The sequence below is a fragment of the Musca autumnalis genome, unplaced genomic scaffold (assembly GCF_047663935.1).
Source record: "Musca autumnalis isolate F117 unplaced genomic scaffold, ASM4766393v1 scaffold_3, whole genome shotgun sequence".
In the NCBI taxonomy this organism is placed as follows: Eukaryota; Metazoa; Arthropoda; class Insecta; order Diptera; family Muscidae; genus Musca; species Musca autumnalis.
Window position 1 is genome coordinate 213,348,731 of NW_027411866.1, and position 17,637 is coordinate 213,366,367.

Below are 17,637 nucleotides of genomic sequence, written 5' to 3' on the forward strand. Positions count from 1 at the left end.
TATTTTTTCCGATAACATAAAGGAAAAAATGTTATCGTAGTAAAAAATAGTAGCTTCTTGCAGGTTCTGGAACAGAGCAAAATTTAGAGCAAATATTTGCCTAATGTGACCTTTGGTCTGTTCCAGTACTGCAAGAATCTACTAATTTGTACTATTTTTTCCGATAACATAAAGGAAAAAATGTTATCGTAGTAAAAAATAGTAGCTTCTTGCAGGGTCTGGAACAGAGCAATCATATAAATCCTCGTAAAAATGTTAACCTGCCTAACCCTGCGTTTACATATGACAGGACAGTTCAGTTCATGTATTGATTGTCAAAAACCCAAAACTTGCCTGTGTGACGTAGGCGTCCAGACAACTGCAAAAACAGTTGTAAAATTATGAATAAAAATCGTCGATTTCTTTTTGTGTTCCGTTCACATATTTTGTTCTTGTTCATGTTCTTTTGTTTTCAACACATCTGAATTATCGTATCACTTCTTTTTCACAAAAATGTCAAAAATTATGTTAAAATGTTAAGCCGACTGTCTGTGAAAATATGATGGACAGCTGGAAGACAACCGACAAATGTATGTATGTGTTAGTAAATCAGAGTTGTATTTGAAGACAAACTGTCTGGTGTAAACGCCTAGTAAAAGGTATAATATAAACAGGCTATTGGTCCCACCATAGTATAAGTAAAAAGGTAGATCTAGATGTAAACAAATTGTAGAACCCTGATTTTTCTGAATTCCTAAATTTCTATTTTTCCGTTCTCTTACTTTTGTGAAAAACTTTTTGCGTGAGAGCAATTTTGCCAGTTTTCTCTTTTGCTACTTTACTATTAAAAAGTAAAGTTTATATGCCTGTTCCAGAACCTGCAATTATCTACTATTTTTTACTACAATAACAATTTGTCCTTTACGTTATCGGGAAAAATAGTAACAATTAGTAGATTCTTGCAGTTCTGGAACAGACCAAATGTAAATGCATTTTAGTATTATATGTACAGCGCCATCTACACAATCATAGCATAACAACAAAACACTTCTCGATAATTCACTATCGATACATACAATCAACTCGGCAAAGCGATAACAATGACATCGTCAGCCATTGAAGCCAAATTACAATCGAGTTTAACCAATCGCTAGAATAACTCAAAGGAAGAAGATACGATTTAATTTCAATGGAGAAAATTTACAATTTTAGCGTGCAAAAAATATCCAGAACGTAGTTGAAAGGACATTTTCATTATCATTGTTCAATGTATAATTTGTGAGAATTTTCAGTGCAAAAATCAAACCAAGTATTTCATTCCCATAACAAACGAAAAAGAAATTTTTTCGGTAAGGAAATCAATAAATAATGGCTGGCAAATTGTGACCAAACCAATGAATGGCCAAAAAGAAGATGAAAAGATGTGAACGAAAATTAAAAGAAGAAAAATAAAATTACACGGTCGTCGTCACAGAAGAATGGTTTTTGTTTTGTGAAAAATACCAAGTGTTTTTGTGAATGAAACTACATCAAAAAACAAATTACTCTCTGGTTCCTTTGTCAATTCAGTCAAAAAAGAAAAGATGGCTAAATGCAAAAAATTAAAAAAAAACATCTCCAAATTATCTCCTGTTTAATGTGTGAAAATCTAATTTAGTAGTGATTGTGTGAATGAAGAAATAATGATTCAAGTGGAAATTTATAAAATAAACAAAGAAGAAAATTTCACTGGAAATGTAAAGCAATAAAAAAGAGATGAAAAAAACTTCCCCACCAGATTCAATTCGATTGGTTCGTCGTTGCTTTTTTGTCTTTGCTCGCTTGAAATCTTGTTCAATGGTCTGTCTACGTTTGGGATTCTTCGTTCGTTTCCCTAATTCTTGCTGCTCTGGTCTGTGTTTTATTTGGTGCCTTTTATTGAATTTTATGCCGCATCCTCTTTTTGCCCTTCAATCATCCTCTTTTAACGGAAACTTTTTTGTTTGCCGCATTCATTGAAATTCAACCCCAAAATGCGATGGAAAAAACAAACACACCAACACACAAACAGCAGCAGCAGGAACGAAAAGACACAACAACAATAACAACACCAACATCAGCAATACGGCGTTTTTAATAAATGAAAATATCCACCACCCCGTTCCCGTTGCACACCCCGCCATGAGCTCCAACAACATTCAATGAAAATAAAACAGATTTGTTATTTTCTTGTTTGTGTTTCTTGCGGGCCTGTTGTGTCCCGCAAGTGCATGTGCAAGCGAGTCAGAACTAGTGGTGCGCGAATGAAAGGGCCTATAAAGTTGTTTGGTTAGTTAAGTTGGTTGGTTGTCGGTAGAGTTGTATAGTTCATGAACGAACTAGTTCAATTGAACGATTCATTGAAAAGAGCGTATGAACTAGATCAGTCGATATAGTTCATTATAGTTCAATAGTTCACTGAACTATAATCAGTCGGTGACCGTACGATCAACGAACGATTCACAATCTAGTTCAACATGTCGTTCACAAATACATAAAGTAACGGCGTCGTCTATGTTAAGGGATGCCTTCGTAATGTGATCAGTTTGTTTTGGATAGAAAAAAAGGAAAAACATAAAAAGAAACACACACGCACAAAGCTTTTTCGCAATGACAATTTCTACACACACACAACATAAGATTTTTTGCCAGCCACCTAAATGAAAGATGTTTTTTTTTTCTAAAATTAATTAATCTTTCTTTAAGAATGCAATAAAACTATGTAAATATAATATTTTTGTTATGGAGTAGTAAAATTATATTAGTGTTTTGTTTGTTTGTATTTGGTTTATGTATGTATGCGTTTTCATCAAACGACCGATTAAGAGGCGGAGAACGATTTTTATCCGAATGATTGAACTGGATAGTGAACTATGAACTAGATTACTGACCTAGTTCAGTTTAAAGAGCTGAGCAATTGAACTAGATCTTTCAAATGAACTAGATTGTACAACTCTAGTTGTCGGTGGTAGACAGAAGAAGAAGCACAAGCAAACGAAGGGATAAAAGAAGGAACAGTAATAACAACCTAAAACCCAACAACATCAAAACACAAACAAAAAAGAAACGGGCAAAAAACATGAAAAAGCCCAATAAACGAAACGACGATTGTGGGAACCAAACAAAAAAAGCCCATAAAAGAAACACAAAGTAACAAAGTGAAATATGAATGTGAATGAAATGCAAGGAAGGTGAGAGAGATAAAAACAATAATAAAACTCGAAAGAAAAGAGATTAATGAAGAAGAAAAAACATAAGGGATGTTGGATAAAAATAAACCACGAAAATACAGGTGAAAGGCAAAAAGTAAATAAATAATAATGGAAAAAACAATAAAAACAGATTTGCACCGCATCAGAGTTGTAAAAATTTGGTAGTAGAATGAAAAACAAAGCCAATGTATTCTATTGTTCGGCAGTAGAGTTTCTTTTATTCGATTTTTTTTTATTGGTGACATTTAATTTGCTAGATTTAAGTGGTGTAAAGTGGGATATTTTAGAAAAGTGCGGATTATTAAGTGTTAATGTGTTTTATGGTTATGGTCTGTTGTTGTAAATTTGTATTGGGGACATTGTAATTGCAAATATTGTTGGACGATAAATCGTGAAATAATTTCATTAAAAGAGGCTTAATAGTAGTACGTTTACATTTACGAAATCCACTCGATTTCAACCGTCATTTACATTGCTTAAACGTCAAATGAAATCCAATGGATTTTAGATGAGTTTTCATTTGACGTACAAAAGAATTAACAGTCGAAATCAAGTCGATTTCTATTAAATTTTCTGTAGATGAACCGCAGGCAGTCTTCGTTATGCTGGGCTTAACATAATTGGCGTCGATTTTTTTTTTTTTGGGAGAAAACTTAAAATTTTATATTAAATTGTGATTATTCCTTCCCTTGGTTTTGGACTGAGAAAATACTCTTACTACATTCCTAACAAATCCCTGAATTTTTACGAATGTAAAATTGGAACAAGACGAGTTTGATGATATACAGTGTTGGTCACAGAATTAGCACACTCCTTTGGGGCAAAATGATTTTAGTCAGCTAAGAGTTTTGATAGGGCAAATTGAAATATTTTCGTAAATATAATCCTTTTCTATAATGTACTTAACAGATTTAATGATATAAGTGAATAGTATTATCAGTGGTTTTTTGAAAATAAAAGTTTTGTGAATACGCACAAATTATCAAGGGGACATATAATTAGCACACCCTACGATTTTTTAATTTAATTCAATTAATATACAAAAATTAATTTATATTGAAGTTAATTCATATTAAAAACGTATTGGACAAATCATTTTTTTAAAAAAAAAATAATTTATCACGCCGGAATCTCAAAATACACAGTCTTACATAAGTATACGTACGCCCCATAAATCTCGGGTTTTAGAAGAAGTAATGATATTTATGAAATTCCAAGTACACAGGTTTATTTCGTCTCACTAATAAACAATATTTAATACAACAAAACTATATTCCATAATATAAATAACGGTAAATTTTACAAAAAACCAAAAAATTATACTTACAAAAGTATACATACGCCCCAAGGAAATATGAGTATTATCGTACAATTTATGGAATTAGCAGCAAAATTAATGCATTTTATTGTTTTGGCAAATGTGTCTGGGTGTCCGAGATATATTTTAGAGAAAAAAAAAATATTTTTTGGGTGTTAAGTGCCGTTGTTTAATGTCAAACTCCTTGTATAGCTCGTCAAAGCGGACCCTTGCTGATTTCTTTCCGTTTTCAATTGGTGTACAAGGATTATATAACGCCATATTAAAACACAATTCAAGGTCTTCTGTATGAAATTTGAGCCAAGAATTCCGAGGAATCTATTAACATCCTGAGATATCCCAGGAAAATGTGAATTTATCGACACCCAGGAAGATGTGTTATGCACAAGTTCAACTAAAAAGCTTGCTAGGATTTCAAAATCTATAATCTGACACTAATATTGTGGTTTTGTATACTCAAATACCTAAAACGGAAAGAAATCAGCAAGGGTCCGCTTTAACGAACTATACAAGAAGTTTGGCATTAAATAACGGCACTTAACACCCAAAAATTATTTTTTTTTCTCTAAAATATATCTCGGACCCCCAGACACATTCGCGAAAACAAAATGTATACATTTTGCTGCTAATTCCATAAATTGTACGATAATACTCATATTTCCTTGGGGCGTATGTATACTTTTGTAAGTATCATTTTTTGGTTTATGTAAAATTTACCGTTATTTATATTATGGAATATACTTTTGTTGTATTAAATATTGTTTATTAGTGAGACGAAATAAACCTGTGTACTTGGAATTTCATAAATATCATTACTTTTTCTAAAACCCGAGATTTTTGGGGCGTACGTATACTTATGTAAGACTGTGTATATCCCAATACCGGACCATATTTCGTAATGTACACTTAAACGTCAGAAAGCCACCAAAACTTTAAAAACAAATGTACAATTGGATCTGAAATTATTGGAATTGTTATCCGATTACCGAAATTTAAATATAAAGTGCAAAAAATTTTCAAAAAACTGAAATTACTCCTTCTTCGGCCACTACAACCACAAGATAAATTTTTTCTGGGTTACTGATTTTAAATTTGATCGTTTTAAGCTCCGGGAAACATACTATCTTGCGATCTCCCATTTGCCTTTTTATTATTGAAATTTGCGTAGGTCCCATAAAGACGAACATAGGTCTATCGTGCCATACATCACGACATATCTGTAAAATTCAGTCCAAATGGATAAGTATTTATAAAATCAATAGCTCAAAGCATCATATTACAGTTTTTTTATGAAAATTTTTGTTTCAAACGGACTTTACAGATGCACACTGCTGGTACATCCCAATATGATGTTTTATTTGATGTTTCTATGAACTACTTGCCTCAATGAATTTGTTTACATGTGAAAAAATCGATAGAAAAAAACACTAAAAAAACTGAAATTTCCATCAGTCCTTGGGACCCAAGGTGTACCCCATATAATTCCCTTCTGACGCTGAAATTTCGAAGACTAGTAAAGAGTATAATATGTATTTGATATATGCCAAAGGGTCCATATATTCAATACCCCCTAAGTCGTTTATTTCACCATAAGGATAACATGTCTTAGTCCACTGCAATATTACAATATTATATGAAAGATATAATATATAAATTACTTTGCGTCCTTGATAAAATATATTGAATATTTTTCTTATACAATACAAGTATATTATCTCACAAATTGTATGAAACAATAACTCACTAATTTCATTTAACTGGTTGTTATGTGGGTGGTGGTTCTCTCATGCGATGTCATATCTGGAATTTCAAATTCTGTTTTGGTGTTTTGGTTTTACATTTATTTCTTTCGTTAAATATCACTTATGAACTTTATGGCTTGTTAATATGGCAATATTTGTATTAAAAAATCAAAGTTTACTTAATTGCATGTACCTAACGTGTATAAATATTTGTTCGTAGTTTTTCTATTGGAACGTTTTCTTTATATCCAGATTCATAGAATATCAGATTCCCATTTTTACTGGTTGTGGCAAACGACATTATCTGTGGGTCTTGGAATATTAGTATATTGAAATAAATATCTACGACTGTATTGTACAACTGTTGCCTATTGTTTAGGCTGGTGAATTCTATTAGACTTATACACTGGTGGCCAAAACTAAAGCAACTGAAGTTGCAAAGAGAATAAATGGTCTGTAACTTTTATAAAAATAAACATATCGTAAAAGCTATTTCAGTTTTAAATTAGGTATTTTATTCACTTTTAAAAAACAAAAAACATAAATGCTAAATTCATTTTGAAGGAAAAATAATATATGGAAAACTAAATTGACCCAATTTTTGCTTGGTTTGACCACTAAAGCAACTTTTTAACATTTTATTTTAAAATAAGTAAATTTGGCTAGTAATCGATAGCATAACCATTATTTTTGATAACGGCTGCACACCTGCGGGGCATTGAATCAATAAGACGCTCAATTTGATCCTTGGGTATACTACTCCAGGCATCCTGAATCCTTTGGAAAATGTTGTGTTTGTTTGTTTCCGAATCTCTCTTGATTTTCCTGTCTACGATACTCCAAAGGTTTTCTATGGGGTTAAGGTGATTTTGCTGGCCATGACAAAACCCTGATTTTTGACTCCCGCAACCAATCCTTTACAAGTTTTGATGTATGTTTGGGGTCATTGTCATGCTGAAACACCCAAACAAGCGGCATATTTTCCTCAGCGAATGGAAGCATCATGTTTTCCAACACATCTTTGTACACAAACCGATCAATAACTTCCTTTATTTCATGGATAGGCCCATGTCCCTAAAACGAAAAACAGCCCCACACCATTACCGACCCTCCTCCATGCTTGACAGTGCCCTTGCAATACTGCGGCTTGAGTCTTTCATTTTTTGGCCTTCTGACCGTAAAATTTTTTTGTGTCTGAGCCTTTAATGATAAACTTAGACTCATCCGAGAACAAAATATTTCTCCACTGAGCCGGATTCCAATTGATATGTTCGTTTGCGAAAGCCAACCTGGCTATCCGATTCTTTTCAGATATAAACGGTGTTTTTGATGCTTCCGGGCATGCAGGCCACACTGATCTTGAGCTTATATCCAATGATAGCTCTCTCACCAACTCTGTTGAACTCTTAAATGGGTGTTTTTTTCTCTCACAATTTGTTGATCAGTGCGGACTGAAGTTTTTCAAGGCCTTCCTCCGTGGTGGACTGTCACTACTGATCCAGTTGCATAAAAACGACTTATAATACGAGAAATCACCGATTTATTTATGGAATATTTCTCCGAAATCATTTTCTGTGATAAATTATTTTCATAGTCACTGATAATTTGCTGTTGTATCCATGTACTGTACTTGTTTCTAGCCATTTTTATAATTTTTTGGCGGTACTTAAAAATCGATAACAGACACGTGCTGTTGTGATAAAAACTTCTTAAAATGATTTATGACAAGCGAAGTAGGTGTAGAGATCAAAATGCGACAATTATAACGGTAGAAACAACTAAAATTGAAGTGATCATATGTCTGTACAGTAGAGTTGCTTTAGTTTTTTCCAAGCCAAAATTGGGTCAATTGCATTTACCTGACATTATTTTTATCATAAAGTGAATTTTGCATTTATGCTTTCTATTTTTTAAAAGTGAATAATGTGCCTAATTTAAGACAGGAAAAACTTTCACGTTATCTTTATTTGTAAAAAAGTTACAGTACATTTATTCCCTTTGCAATTTGAGTTGCTTTAGTTTTGGCCACCAGTGTATGTGGTATGGTTGGTAATGATATGTTTAATTGATTGTATAAATTAGAATATTGCAATAATATATATGCCCGATTTGTTGTTAATTCTGGCACGCCGCATATTTTCTCGTTCTTTCGCGTTTTACCCTCTTTAGGGTACGAGCCCACATATCCTCATCATGTAAGTTCCGTTGTGCACTTACGTTTTTGGGATTTTGATAATACATTGTTATCTTTTGGGTTGATTTTCTTTTTATTTTTGTTTATTATGCATTTACGTTTCTTGGCTTGAATTTTACGCTTATTTTTATTTTTTGGCTATTTTATGCGTATTTAGCTTCCCATTTGGAATGAAAATTTTATTTAAGTACTTATCCTCTATGTCCCTTAAAGTTGCAACTTGGTGAACATATGCTTTTCGAACATAGTCTGATGGCCTTAAATTTCGTAGTCCTTCAATCGTCGATTTTTTGTGATATTAAAATAGCTTTCAGCAGGACTATTTGCTATGCTAGAACCGTCATTGTCAATGAAACGACCCATAAAGGAGCATAGGGTGTATATTTTCTTAGAAGAAAGTTCGCAAATTCTTCACAAAAATAAATATTAGGATTTCCCATTGTTTGTATTTGTTTTTTTAGCTTCACAAAACATTTGTAACGCTCGGACATAAAAAGGACTTTTTTGTACGTCGGTCTAAATTGTTCTTCTGTTTTCGGCTTTATTTGTTAAAAATCGTTGTCAATGTAGTTAATTTCTCCTATTTCGGAAGCCTGAAGGTCTTTCAGTAAACAGATGATATTATTGGTATTGGTTGGATTTAATAAAATAACAAATAGCCATGTATAAAATTTACCAATGTGGCTTATATTGATTGCTCAAAAAACTGTCATTTAAGCAATTGTACTACTTTTTCGTCCAATTTGAACTGTCGTAGGTCTTTTACTATGTTTTTCATTAGATATCCACAGCATAATTGCAATACAAAGATTAGGAATTCCCATTGTTTGTATTTGTTTTTTTTTTTACGCCACAAAACATTTGTAACGCTCGGACATAAAAAGGACTTTTTTTGTACGTCGGTTTAAATTGTTCTTTTGTTTTCGGCTTTATTTGTTGAAAATCGTTGTCAGTGTAGTCAATTTCTCCTATTTCGGAAGCCTGGTATTGGTTGGATTTAATAAAATAACAAATATATGCTCAAGCCATGTATAAAATTTACCAATGTCGCTTATATTGATTGCTACAAAAAACTGTTATTTAAGCAATTGTACTACTTTTTCGTCCAATTTGAACTGTCGTAGGTCTTTTACTATGTTTTTCATTAGATGCCCAGAGCATAATTGCAATATAACATATAGGTAGGTGCTGTATTCTTGGAACAATTTATATAACAATGATGCATGTATTTATCAATAGTGCTAATATTAAACATTTTATTGGACGATCCCAAAACAGCATTTATACAGGCCCAACTTCAATCTGTACACACACGTTTTGTGATTGACCACTGTATATCATTTTTACGACAACATGTTTCGACATACAAAAAAAAAAAAAAAAAATCTAGAAATATCGCCAGTATAAAGGCCTGGGTACATAAGCTGCCTTGCCTGATTGCCTTGCTTTCCTACTTCATTTCTGACATAATAAAAATAAAAGAATAAAGGAGGCCGAGCAAATTTCGAAATGGGTTGCCCTTTTCTTTTTTATTCTTTTATCAGAAGTAAGCAAGGTAAGCAGACAAGGCAGCTTATGTACGCAGGCCTTTATGGCTGTTCAGAAAGCCTTCGGCCACAGGAACTACAAGCCCAGACATATCCCTAATTCTGTAACATGCATTATAAGGCTGTACAAGAAAACGAGCTTCGATTTGGGGTTCAATATACGGAGAATACTGCCAGTGGCGTCAAAAAATATTGTGTTTTTGCTTAGTTTTCTGAGTTTTATTTTTTTTGTCATTTCTAATTGTTCTTTGCTAAACAGATATATATCTTGATTTGAAACATATTGAATGTAAAGTTTCCAATTTTTTTCGCTTTGCATTTTTATTATGTCAAGAAATGGGTCTTTGTCGCAGTCATTTCTTCTGTTTGCCTCAGCTTTTAATTTTATCGTTGGGTCTTTTGACAGCAAATTTTGGTTATTTCCTACCATCTTCAGAGGTTGTGATTGTTTATATAGCTTCAAATTTCTATGGTATGTTGGCTTCATGGGGAGTATTTCTTTTCTTGATGCCGCTCTGTCCGGACCACGCAACTGATGATTTTCGAAATGTTTGTTTGTTGGATGTGCAAGAACTAATTGTGAACTATAATAGCGAATGTTCTTGCACTCCGTCATGTCTATTTCAAATTTGTATTTTCCGCAACCAGTTTTGTAGTACTTGCATTTCGCATATAAACAAAATATACCAGTATTGTTGAGGTGTTGGCCGTAATAATTCAGCAAACATACATTGTTAACTGTCGTATGCTTTAAACGAACTAATCCTTCTATATATTTAACGGCAATTTTTCTATTACTTTGCAGAGATCATTTAAGAACAGTCCTTCTCGACTAGTACTGGTACCAATTTCAATTCTACTCTTGAGAAATATGTATTCCCTCTTCTAGAGGACTAGTATTAGGAGTAATATCTACAATTTGTGTCGAATTTACAACAAAATTTTTTTCAAAGGTAGAATCGTTTGAACCGTTATCTATATACGACATATTGCTTTCACTATGTTCCAAAGACGCAGAAATTTTTTCTTTACTGTCATTTTATGGCGGTTTTAGGATTTCGTTTACCCTGGAAGTTTGTAAATTCTCCGAACTTTCTCTGAGAAACAGTTGTAAACTAGACGTTTTTGAACTTTGTTCCAATTTACATTAGGCGAGTTTACTTGCGGCAAGTCTCAGTTTGTAGGAGAGACACATAAGGTGTATGGCAATTTTCAGGCAATTCCTTTTATATTTTTCGTTTTTGACATTATTTCCAATGTCTTGAAAACAAAACTTGCCGAAACTGAATTGTTTGTATAAACGCAAGAAGCAAGTTTAAAATAGAACTAGAAAACTTGCCGCAAGTAAACTCGCCTAATGTAAATCGGGACTTTAATGTTAGGTTGTTATAGTACGTTTAGATATAACCGGATTTAGTAAACCCACTGGGTTTCACATGTCAATTCCGTTGCATATACGTCAAATAAATCATCATGTGGAAGGTTAACCCTTCGAAAATCTATAGCATAAAGAGGGTCAGACTTCATAAATGCAGTATTTACATTGCAAAAAAATGACATCATAAAAAGACGAAGTAAACATATGTGGCAACACTGACATTGTCAAAAAAGAGACATCTCATTTTGCTGCATTTATGAACGCAATTGCTTTACTTTTTGTAAAATTCGGTATTTTGAAAATAAACTTGTTATATTAAATAATTACCATAAATCGGCTATAATCTGACATACATTAAGCGGGCGCCCATATTGGGTCCATTTTTTACTTTTTGAGTGTTTTATGGAAAGCCTAAAATTGATTTTTGAGCTATATCACATTTGGATAGGTAATTTCCATAAGCTTTCCAATGATACCCATTTCTAGCAATCGGTTCAGTAGAGCCGGGTCTAACCCGGGCTTTTGTACCCGGACTTTCGGGTACAATAACCTGGTTCGTCCCCACAAAAAAATATACATTCCCGTGATCAGCGCAACAATATGTACCTCTGCAAATATTTTAAAAAAAATCAGAGTTTTTACTAATCTAGAGTTAAGCCACTATTTTTTTCAATTACAAAGGAAAATTGTTTGCAGTTTCTGGAACCAGGCGTGTTCTTCATACGGATTGTATAGTTTTTAAGCATTTATAACAAGCAAAATCTTATGGCCTGTTTCACTAAGACGATTCGAATACAAATTCGTTCGAACTACTACCAAACTTCTGTTTTTTTTTTTAATATTTGATTCATTTTTGTTTTCAATCAAATAAAAATGTTCTACAACAACAGCAGTTTGGTAGTAATTGGAACGAATTTGAATTCGAATCGTCTTAGAGAAACATACCATCATAGTACGTTTATATATAACCGGATTTAACAAACCCACTGGGTTTCAAATGTCAATTCCATTGCTTATATTTCAAATAAATCCTCATAAAGAAGGTTAACCCTGCAAAATGCTATAATATAAAAATGGCCTTAGTGTCTGTCTTCACGATAAGTTTATGCAACCAAACATATATAAATCTAGTTATAGAGCATTTACAACAAAATGGTTTTAGTGAAACAGTAATTTAAGTATGTGCTAGTGTAAATTAGGCTTGATAGTGTTAATTAAGCTTTACTGCTTCATCGTCATACAATAATTGAACGATAAATTGTAAAGATAATCGGTCCCATTTCATACAATTACTCCCTTTTTATTACAACTACACCAACTACTACCAAAACAATACAACTCTGTGCGTTTTATTAGCCAAATCGAGACGAATTGCAACTCTGTAAAGATTGTGCAATTTTTGTTTATAAAATAAAAGGAATGCACAAAACAAACAAGAAAACAAAGGAAACGCCGAAATCAAAATCACGTAGAGCAGAAGCAGCAGCCAAATAGCCATCAGCAAGCAAAAGAAGAACGAGCGAACGAACAAAAAGCAAAAAAGGGACGAGCAGCAAATCCAGCCAACCATCCATCCATTTTCATATGAAAATTCATTCGTGTGTTTGTCAAACACTGACGATTTTCCATGAATGTGGATGTTGTGTCCCGTGTATTTGGTAGTGAGTTTGAGCGATTGAATGTGTGTGCGTGTATTTTCTTTTTTCTGCTGTTTTTTTTTGTGTGTTAATTTGTGAGTGTTTGCGTGTGTTTGTGTGTGGAAAAGGTGAACTGTGTGAAAAACTATTTGAAAGAAAACAGCGAGAAAAAATGAAGCAAAGGAAGAAAAATGCGTAGTAAAAGATACAAGTCTCTCGGCCGAACAAAAATCTAATTTCTTTTTTTCTGTTTTTTCGCTTAGAAAATGAATTAAAACGCCAACAAAAGCTAATTCACAAAAATTGCAAATAATTGAAGAAAAACTTATTGTCGGTAATTGGTGTTGGACGGACATATGAAAACGACGACGAATGAATGAATGTGTGAATAAATGAAAACAATAATTAAGTCCGACGAAGACGCGACGACGTATAAAACTCACACACCACAATCACCACATCAGGTCGATCCAGTCGTTTAATCCAACCACAAATCAACAAACATCATGGATGGATCGAATAATTCATCAGGAGGTTTATCTTCGCGTAGTCTTCCATCGCTGTTTGCAATGAGCAATGGTTCCTCAATGGCTACTAAAGACTTGGAGGGTCTAATAGCCATGAATGACAGTGCTTTGTCTCAACAAATCGAATTTATACTACAGGATGCTCCCATGGAGGAGCATGACGACGATGATGATGAAGACCACAATGTCGGGGGTGGTGGAGGTGGTGGCAGCAGCAGCAGTGGTGCTGGTGTGCATCATCGAATATTGTTCCAACAACAACAGCAGCAGCATCAAGGCAGCAGTAATGATATAATGACCTCTGTTAAGGGTCAACAACAGCTCATGGACACAGAAAGTAATTCAGAAGGGGCCATATCAGTAGTTGGTACTGGAGCTAGCGTTATAAAACTTGAGACCCCACCGAACTCTACAACACCCATAACCAGCGCTTCCGATTTAAGTCAAACCAGTCAAGATGCCGCCGAACACTCCATGGTGAAAACTATCACACATCATCATCATCATCAACAACAACAACATCAGCAGCATATAACCACCTCCAGACATCATTTTCTCAATGGTCGTGGTATAATTGTCAGATCTTCAGATATCCATGACTACAATTCCCTGCCTTTAACAACACAAGCAGCTACAGTTCACGAAGAAGAGGAAGAAGAAGACCCCGAATTAAATGATGAAAATTTACAAGACATTGAAGAGGAAGCCAAGGCAGCTGAGGCCGATGAAGAGCCTCCCCTATTAGATGGTAGCCAAATTAAAGTTGAACACATGGATGAAATGGTGGAGACTGTGTCAGCACCTCGCCTAACCTATACCAGTGGACCAACCACAGTTACCACCACAAATGCCGAAGGCCAACCCACACAATTGGTGTTGCCAGCTGGCTCTATTGTTAGTACCACAACACGATCTGTTACCGTACCGGTATCGGAAGCTTTAGCTCATCTACAAAGACGTCCAGTATTCATAAGTAATGGCATGGCCAATGTGGGAGGTACAACACTGGTGCGAATGCCAGCCATGTTGAGTCGAAACGGTTCAATGGCTGTACTGAATGTGGTACAACAGCAGGTCGGCAATGGTGGTCAAACCACCCAATTGATTCTGCAAGCCTCACCCGTCTGTAGTGTGGCAAATTCAGCGAATAGTACACCAATGTTAGTGACAACTTCACCCCAAGCATCAATATCTGGTGGTGAATTATCAGGGAACTCGTCTCCAAGAACCAGCACAATTTCATCCACTAATGGCTCCAATAACACTACACAAATCCTTTCGAATGCATTAACGGGAAATTCTCCCACCATTATGGCCATAAATACAAGTCCTAGCAGCAATAATAATGCTACAACCATTGTAACAACACCAGCATCAACACCAACCAGATCACCACCAAGATCTGGTCAAAACAATAACTCCAGCTCATCAGCACAACAACAACAGCAGCAGCAACATCCGGTGGCATCCACCTCAGCACAAGCCCAACAGCAGCAGCAACAACAACCGATTGTTGCAACAAATTATAGTCGCAATACAGCATCAACATCGCCACCATCTTCCACATCGTCAGCCTCCCCACCATCATCAACATCAACCCCCTCCGGCACCATATATCAGTGCATGGAATGCGTTGAAAAATTCGATAATAAAGAACTCTATGAAATCCATCGTTCCGGACATGCCAACAACATGAAATGCGCCATCTGTAATATGGTCCTGAAATCTCTCAAGAACTATGAAAAACATTGTCTACGTTGTAAACCCTACGAGTGTCAGATTTGTGGTCGGGTTGTACGTTTTCGTCCCAACTTTATTAAGCACATGCGCGTACATACAGGCCAGCAATCGGAACGCCACAAATACAAATGTGAAGTGTGTCATAAGGAATTTATGAGCTTTGAATATTTTAAAGTCCACAAAAAGATTCACAATGAAAATGTCAATTTGACATGTGAAATATGTGGTAAACAATTCAGTGCTCTGGCTTCGCTGCGAGGTCATTCCAAGCTGCATTCAGGTGTTAAATTGCACAAGTAAGTATTCCATGTTTTTTATTTTTGTTTTCTTTTGTTTTTAAGGTATTTTCAAATGTGATGAATGTAAAAGAAGGGTGGCAAGGAAGAAGCCTTCTAATAGCCACTAATTTTTCGAGTGGACATTTTTAGTTTCTTATTTGTAAAAGGACCCATTGTGAAAGGTTGATAGGTTTTTCTTTAATTTTGTATTTGAAAATGGATGAAATATTGTTTCAGAATTTATAAAAGATCTTCTTAAGATACCAAAGAGGGTTTTAGTCTAGTCTTTTAACGTGCCTGGACTGTTGAAGCCCAGTGACCAATCATCAGCAAGCATGTATAACATCTTTTTGTGTTGATGTATCGGTGAAATCTTTGCCATCCTCATGAAGATGGTCTAGTGGTGTCATGGAGAGGCACCCTGTTGCAGTTGTCAGGTCGGTATTCTGGCAGGTTTGAATATTTATATACCTACTGGCCTATTTCTTCGCAAGAGGTCAACAAGGTTCCTTTGTCAGCAGCCCAAGTGCTGCCGGCCACTGTTCCTACTTCTAATCTTGTCGCAAATAGCAGCGCGGACGACTTAAGCCTGGTGTCGAACGTTACACAAAGTATCTTGGAGCAGTTAGTGGTCGGAATCAGGTCACCATTTACCAATATGTTTAGGGCATCGTTATTTCAGCCGTCCAGGTGGTGAATTTAGTAGCGGGTGTTTTCATATTCCTCAGATGGAAGAACTGCACTGCAAGTCAGATATGTAGACATTTAACCTATCACATAGGTCATCGACGAACCCGACGCCAAAATCCTACAATCATCCGCATACATAATGATCCGTATGCCGTCTGGAGGGTTTGGAATTCCGGAAAGGTGGAGGTTAAACAGTTCCTGTTTCACTTTTAGACTTCTCATTTCTGAATTTTACAAACGACTGGCATTAGTATACCGCCAGATTTTATCACCTGTGAACGCCGCACTTTCGTCAATCATGGGAAAGACCAATCCTTCAGATGTTCGGGTAGCGGAAAGGACGTTCCGGGACACCATCACTGCTGTAGCCGCTCGCCATATACCTGCTGGTCGAATACCCGAAGTGAGACTAAACTTCCAGTAGAGGCGACGGGATTAGCAATTGAGCGTGTTGAGCTTCGTAGAGCCAATCAAAAAGTTGACACTGAATGTTAACAGGTTAGTCGGCGAACATAAGCGGAACAAGTGGTTAGATCATCTTAAGAGTTGCAACATTGGAGCCGGTATAAGTCAGTTGTGGGCAACGGTTAAGTCACTCTCGAACCCAGGAACGAAGGAAGATAGGACCTCAGTCACATTTGGCGACGTTGCGTTGTCTTTTCCGAAGAGGTGCTCAAGTTTTTTTCTATTGCCAGTTTGTCGAGCACCCCGGACGTAATGGGGCGAAGAGGAGAGTACTACGTCGCATCAGATCTCTTCCTGCCGAGGATGAACCACCACAGTTTACAATGGATGATGTTGTGAATGCCATCAGGAATTCTAAATCATCCAAAGCGTTGGGCCCTGATGGAATCTCCATGGTAATGCTGAAACAGCTGGATGAGACGGGAGTGGAGTATCTCACTAAAGTTCTCAACTTGTCGCTAGCCACCTGGAAAATGGGTAGGGTGGTCCCGCTACAAAACCTTAGTCCTCCCCAGCGTCACAAATAGCTAAGGATTCGTTAAGCAGCTCAGCACGAGAACAGCGCTGCACGCCATCTCCACACATATTTTTCGAGGACTCAACCAGAGAAAGCCGTATGATAGAACAGAGATGGTGGCGCTTGACTTATCAAAAGCTTTTGACACTGTCAAGAACTCCACACTGTTTTAGAACATTGAGCAGACAACCCTCCGTGCGAAGTCTGAAACGTTGGACACTAGTCGTACTTGGAATTCAGCAACAAGAAGTCCAAACCCCGTAGCGTGAAACAGGGAGTTCCCCAAGATAGGGTGATATCTCCGGAACAGTTTAATCTCTACTTCTCCTGTATTCCGCCCCCTCCAGACGGCATCGAGATTGTAACGTATGCGAATGATTGCACGATCCTGGCGT

The 17,637-nt window shown here is 35.7% G+C and overlaps 1 protein-coding gene across 6 annotated transcripts in view; it reads left to right on the forward strand.

Moving 5' to 3' along the window:
* The first annotated feature begins 1,081 nt into the window (after positions 1-1,081).
* The window catches only part of LOC141398863 (uncharacterized), a 50,454-nt gene continuing 33,898 nt past the window's right edge, over positions 1,082-17,637 (forward strand). The window contains exons 1-2 of one of the 6 annotated variants that reach the window (XM_073976586.1): positions 1,082-1,328; positions 13,289-15,588. In XM_073976586.1, the coding sequence (XP_073832687.1) occupies positions 13,532-15,588 (2,057 nt within the window). In that variant the 5' untranslated portion in view covers positions 1,082-1,328; positions 13,289-13,531. Of the gene's footprint in view, positions 1,329-12,724; positions 13,224-13,288; positions 15,589-17,637 lie in introns of those variants that run through there. The other 5 variants (XM_073976587.1, XR_012411721.1, XM_073976589.1 and 2 more) reach the window with 5 other exon arrangements.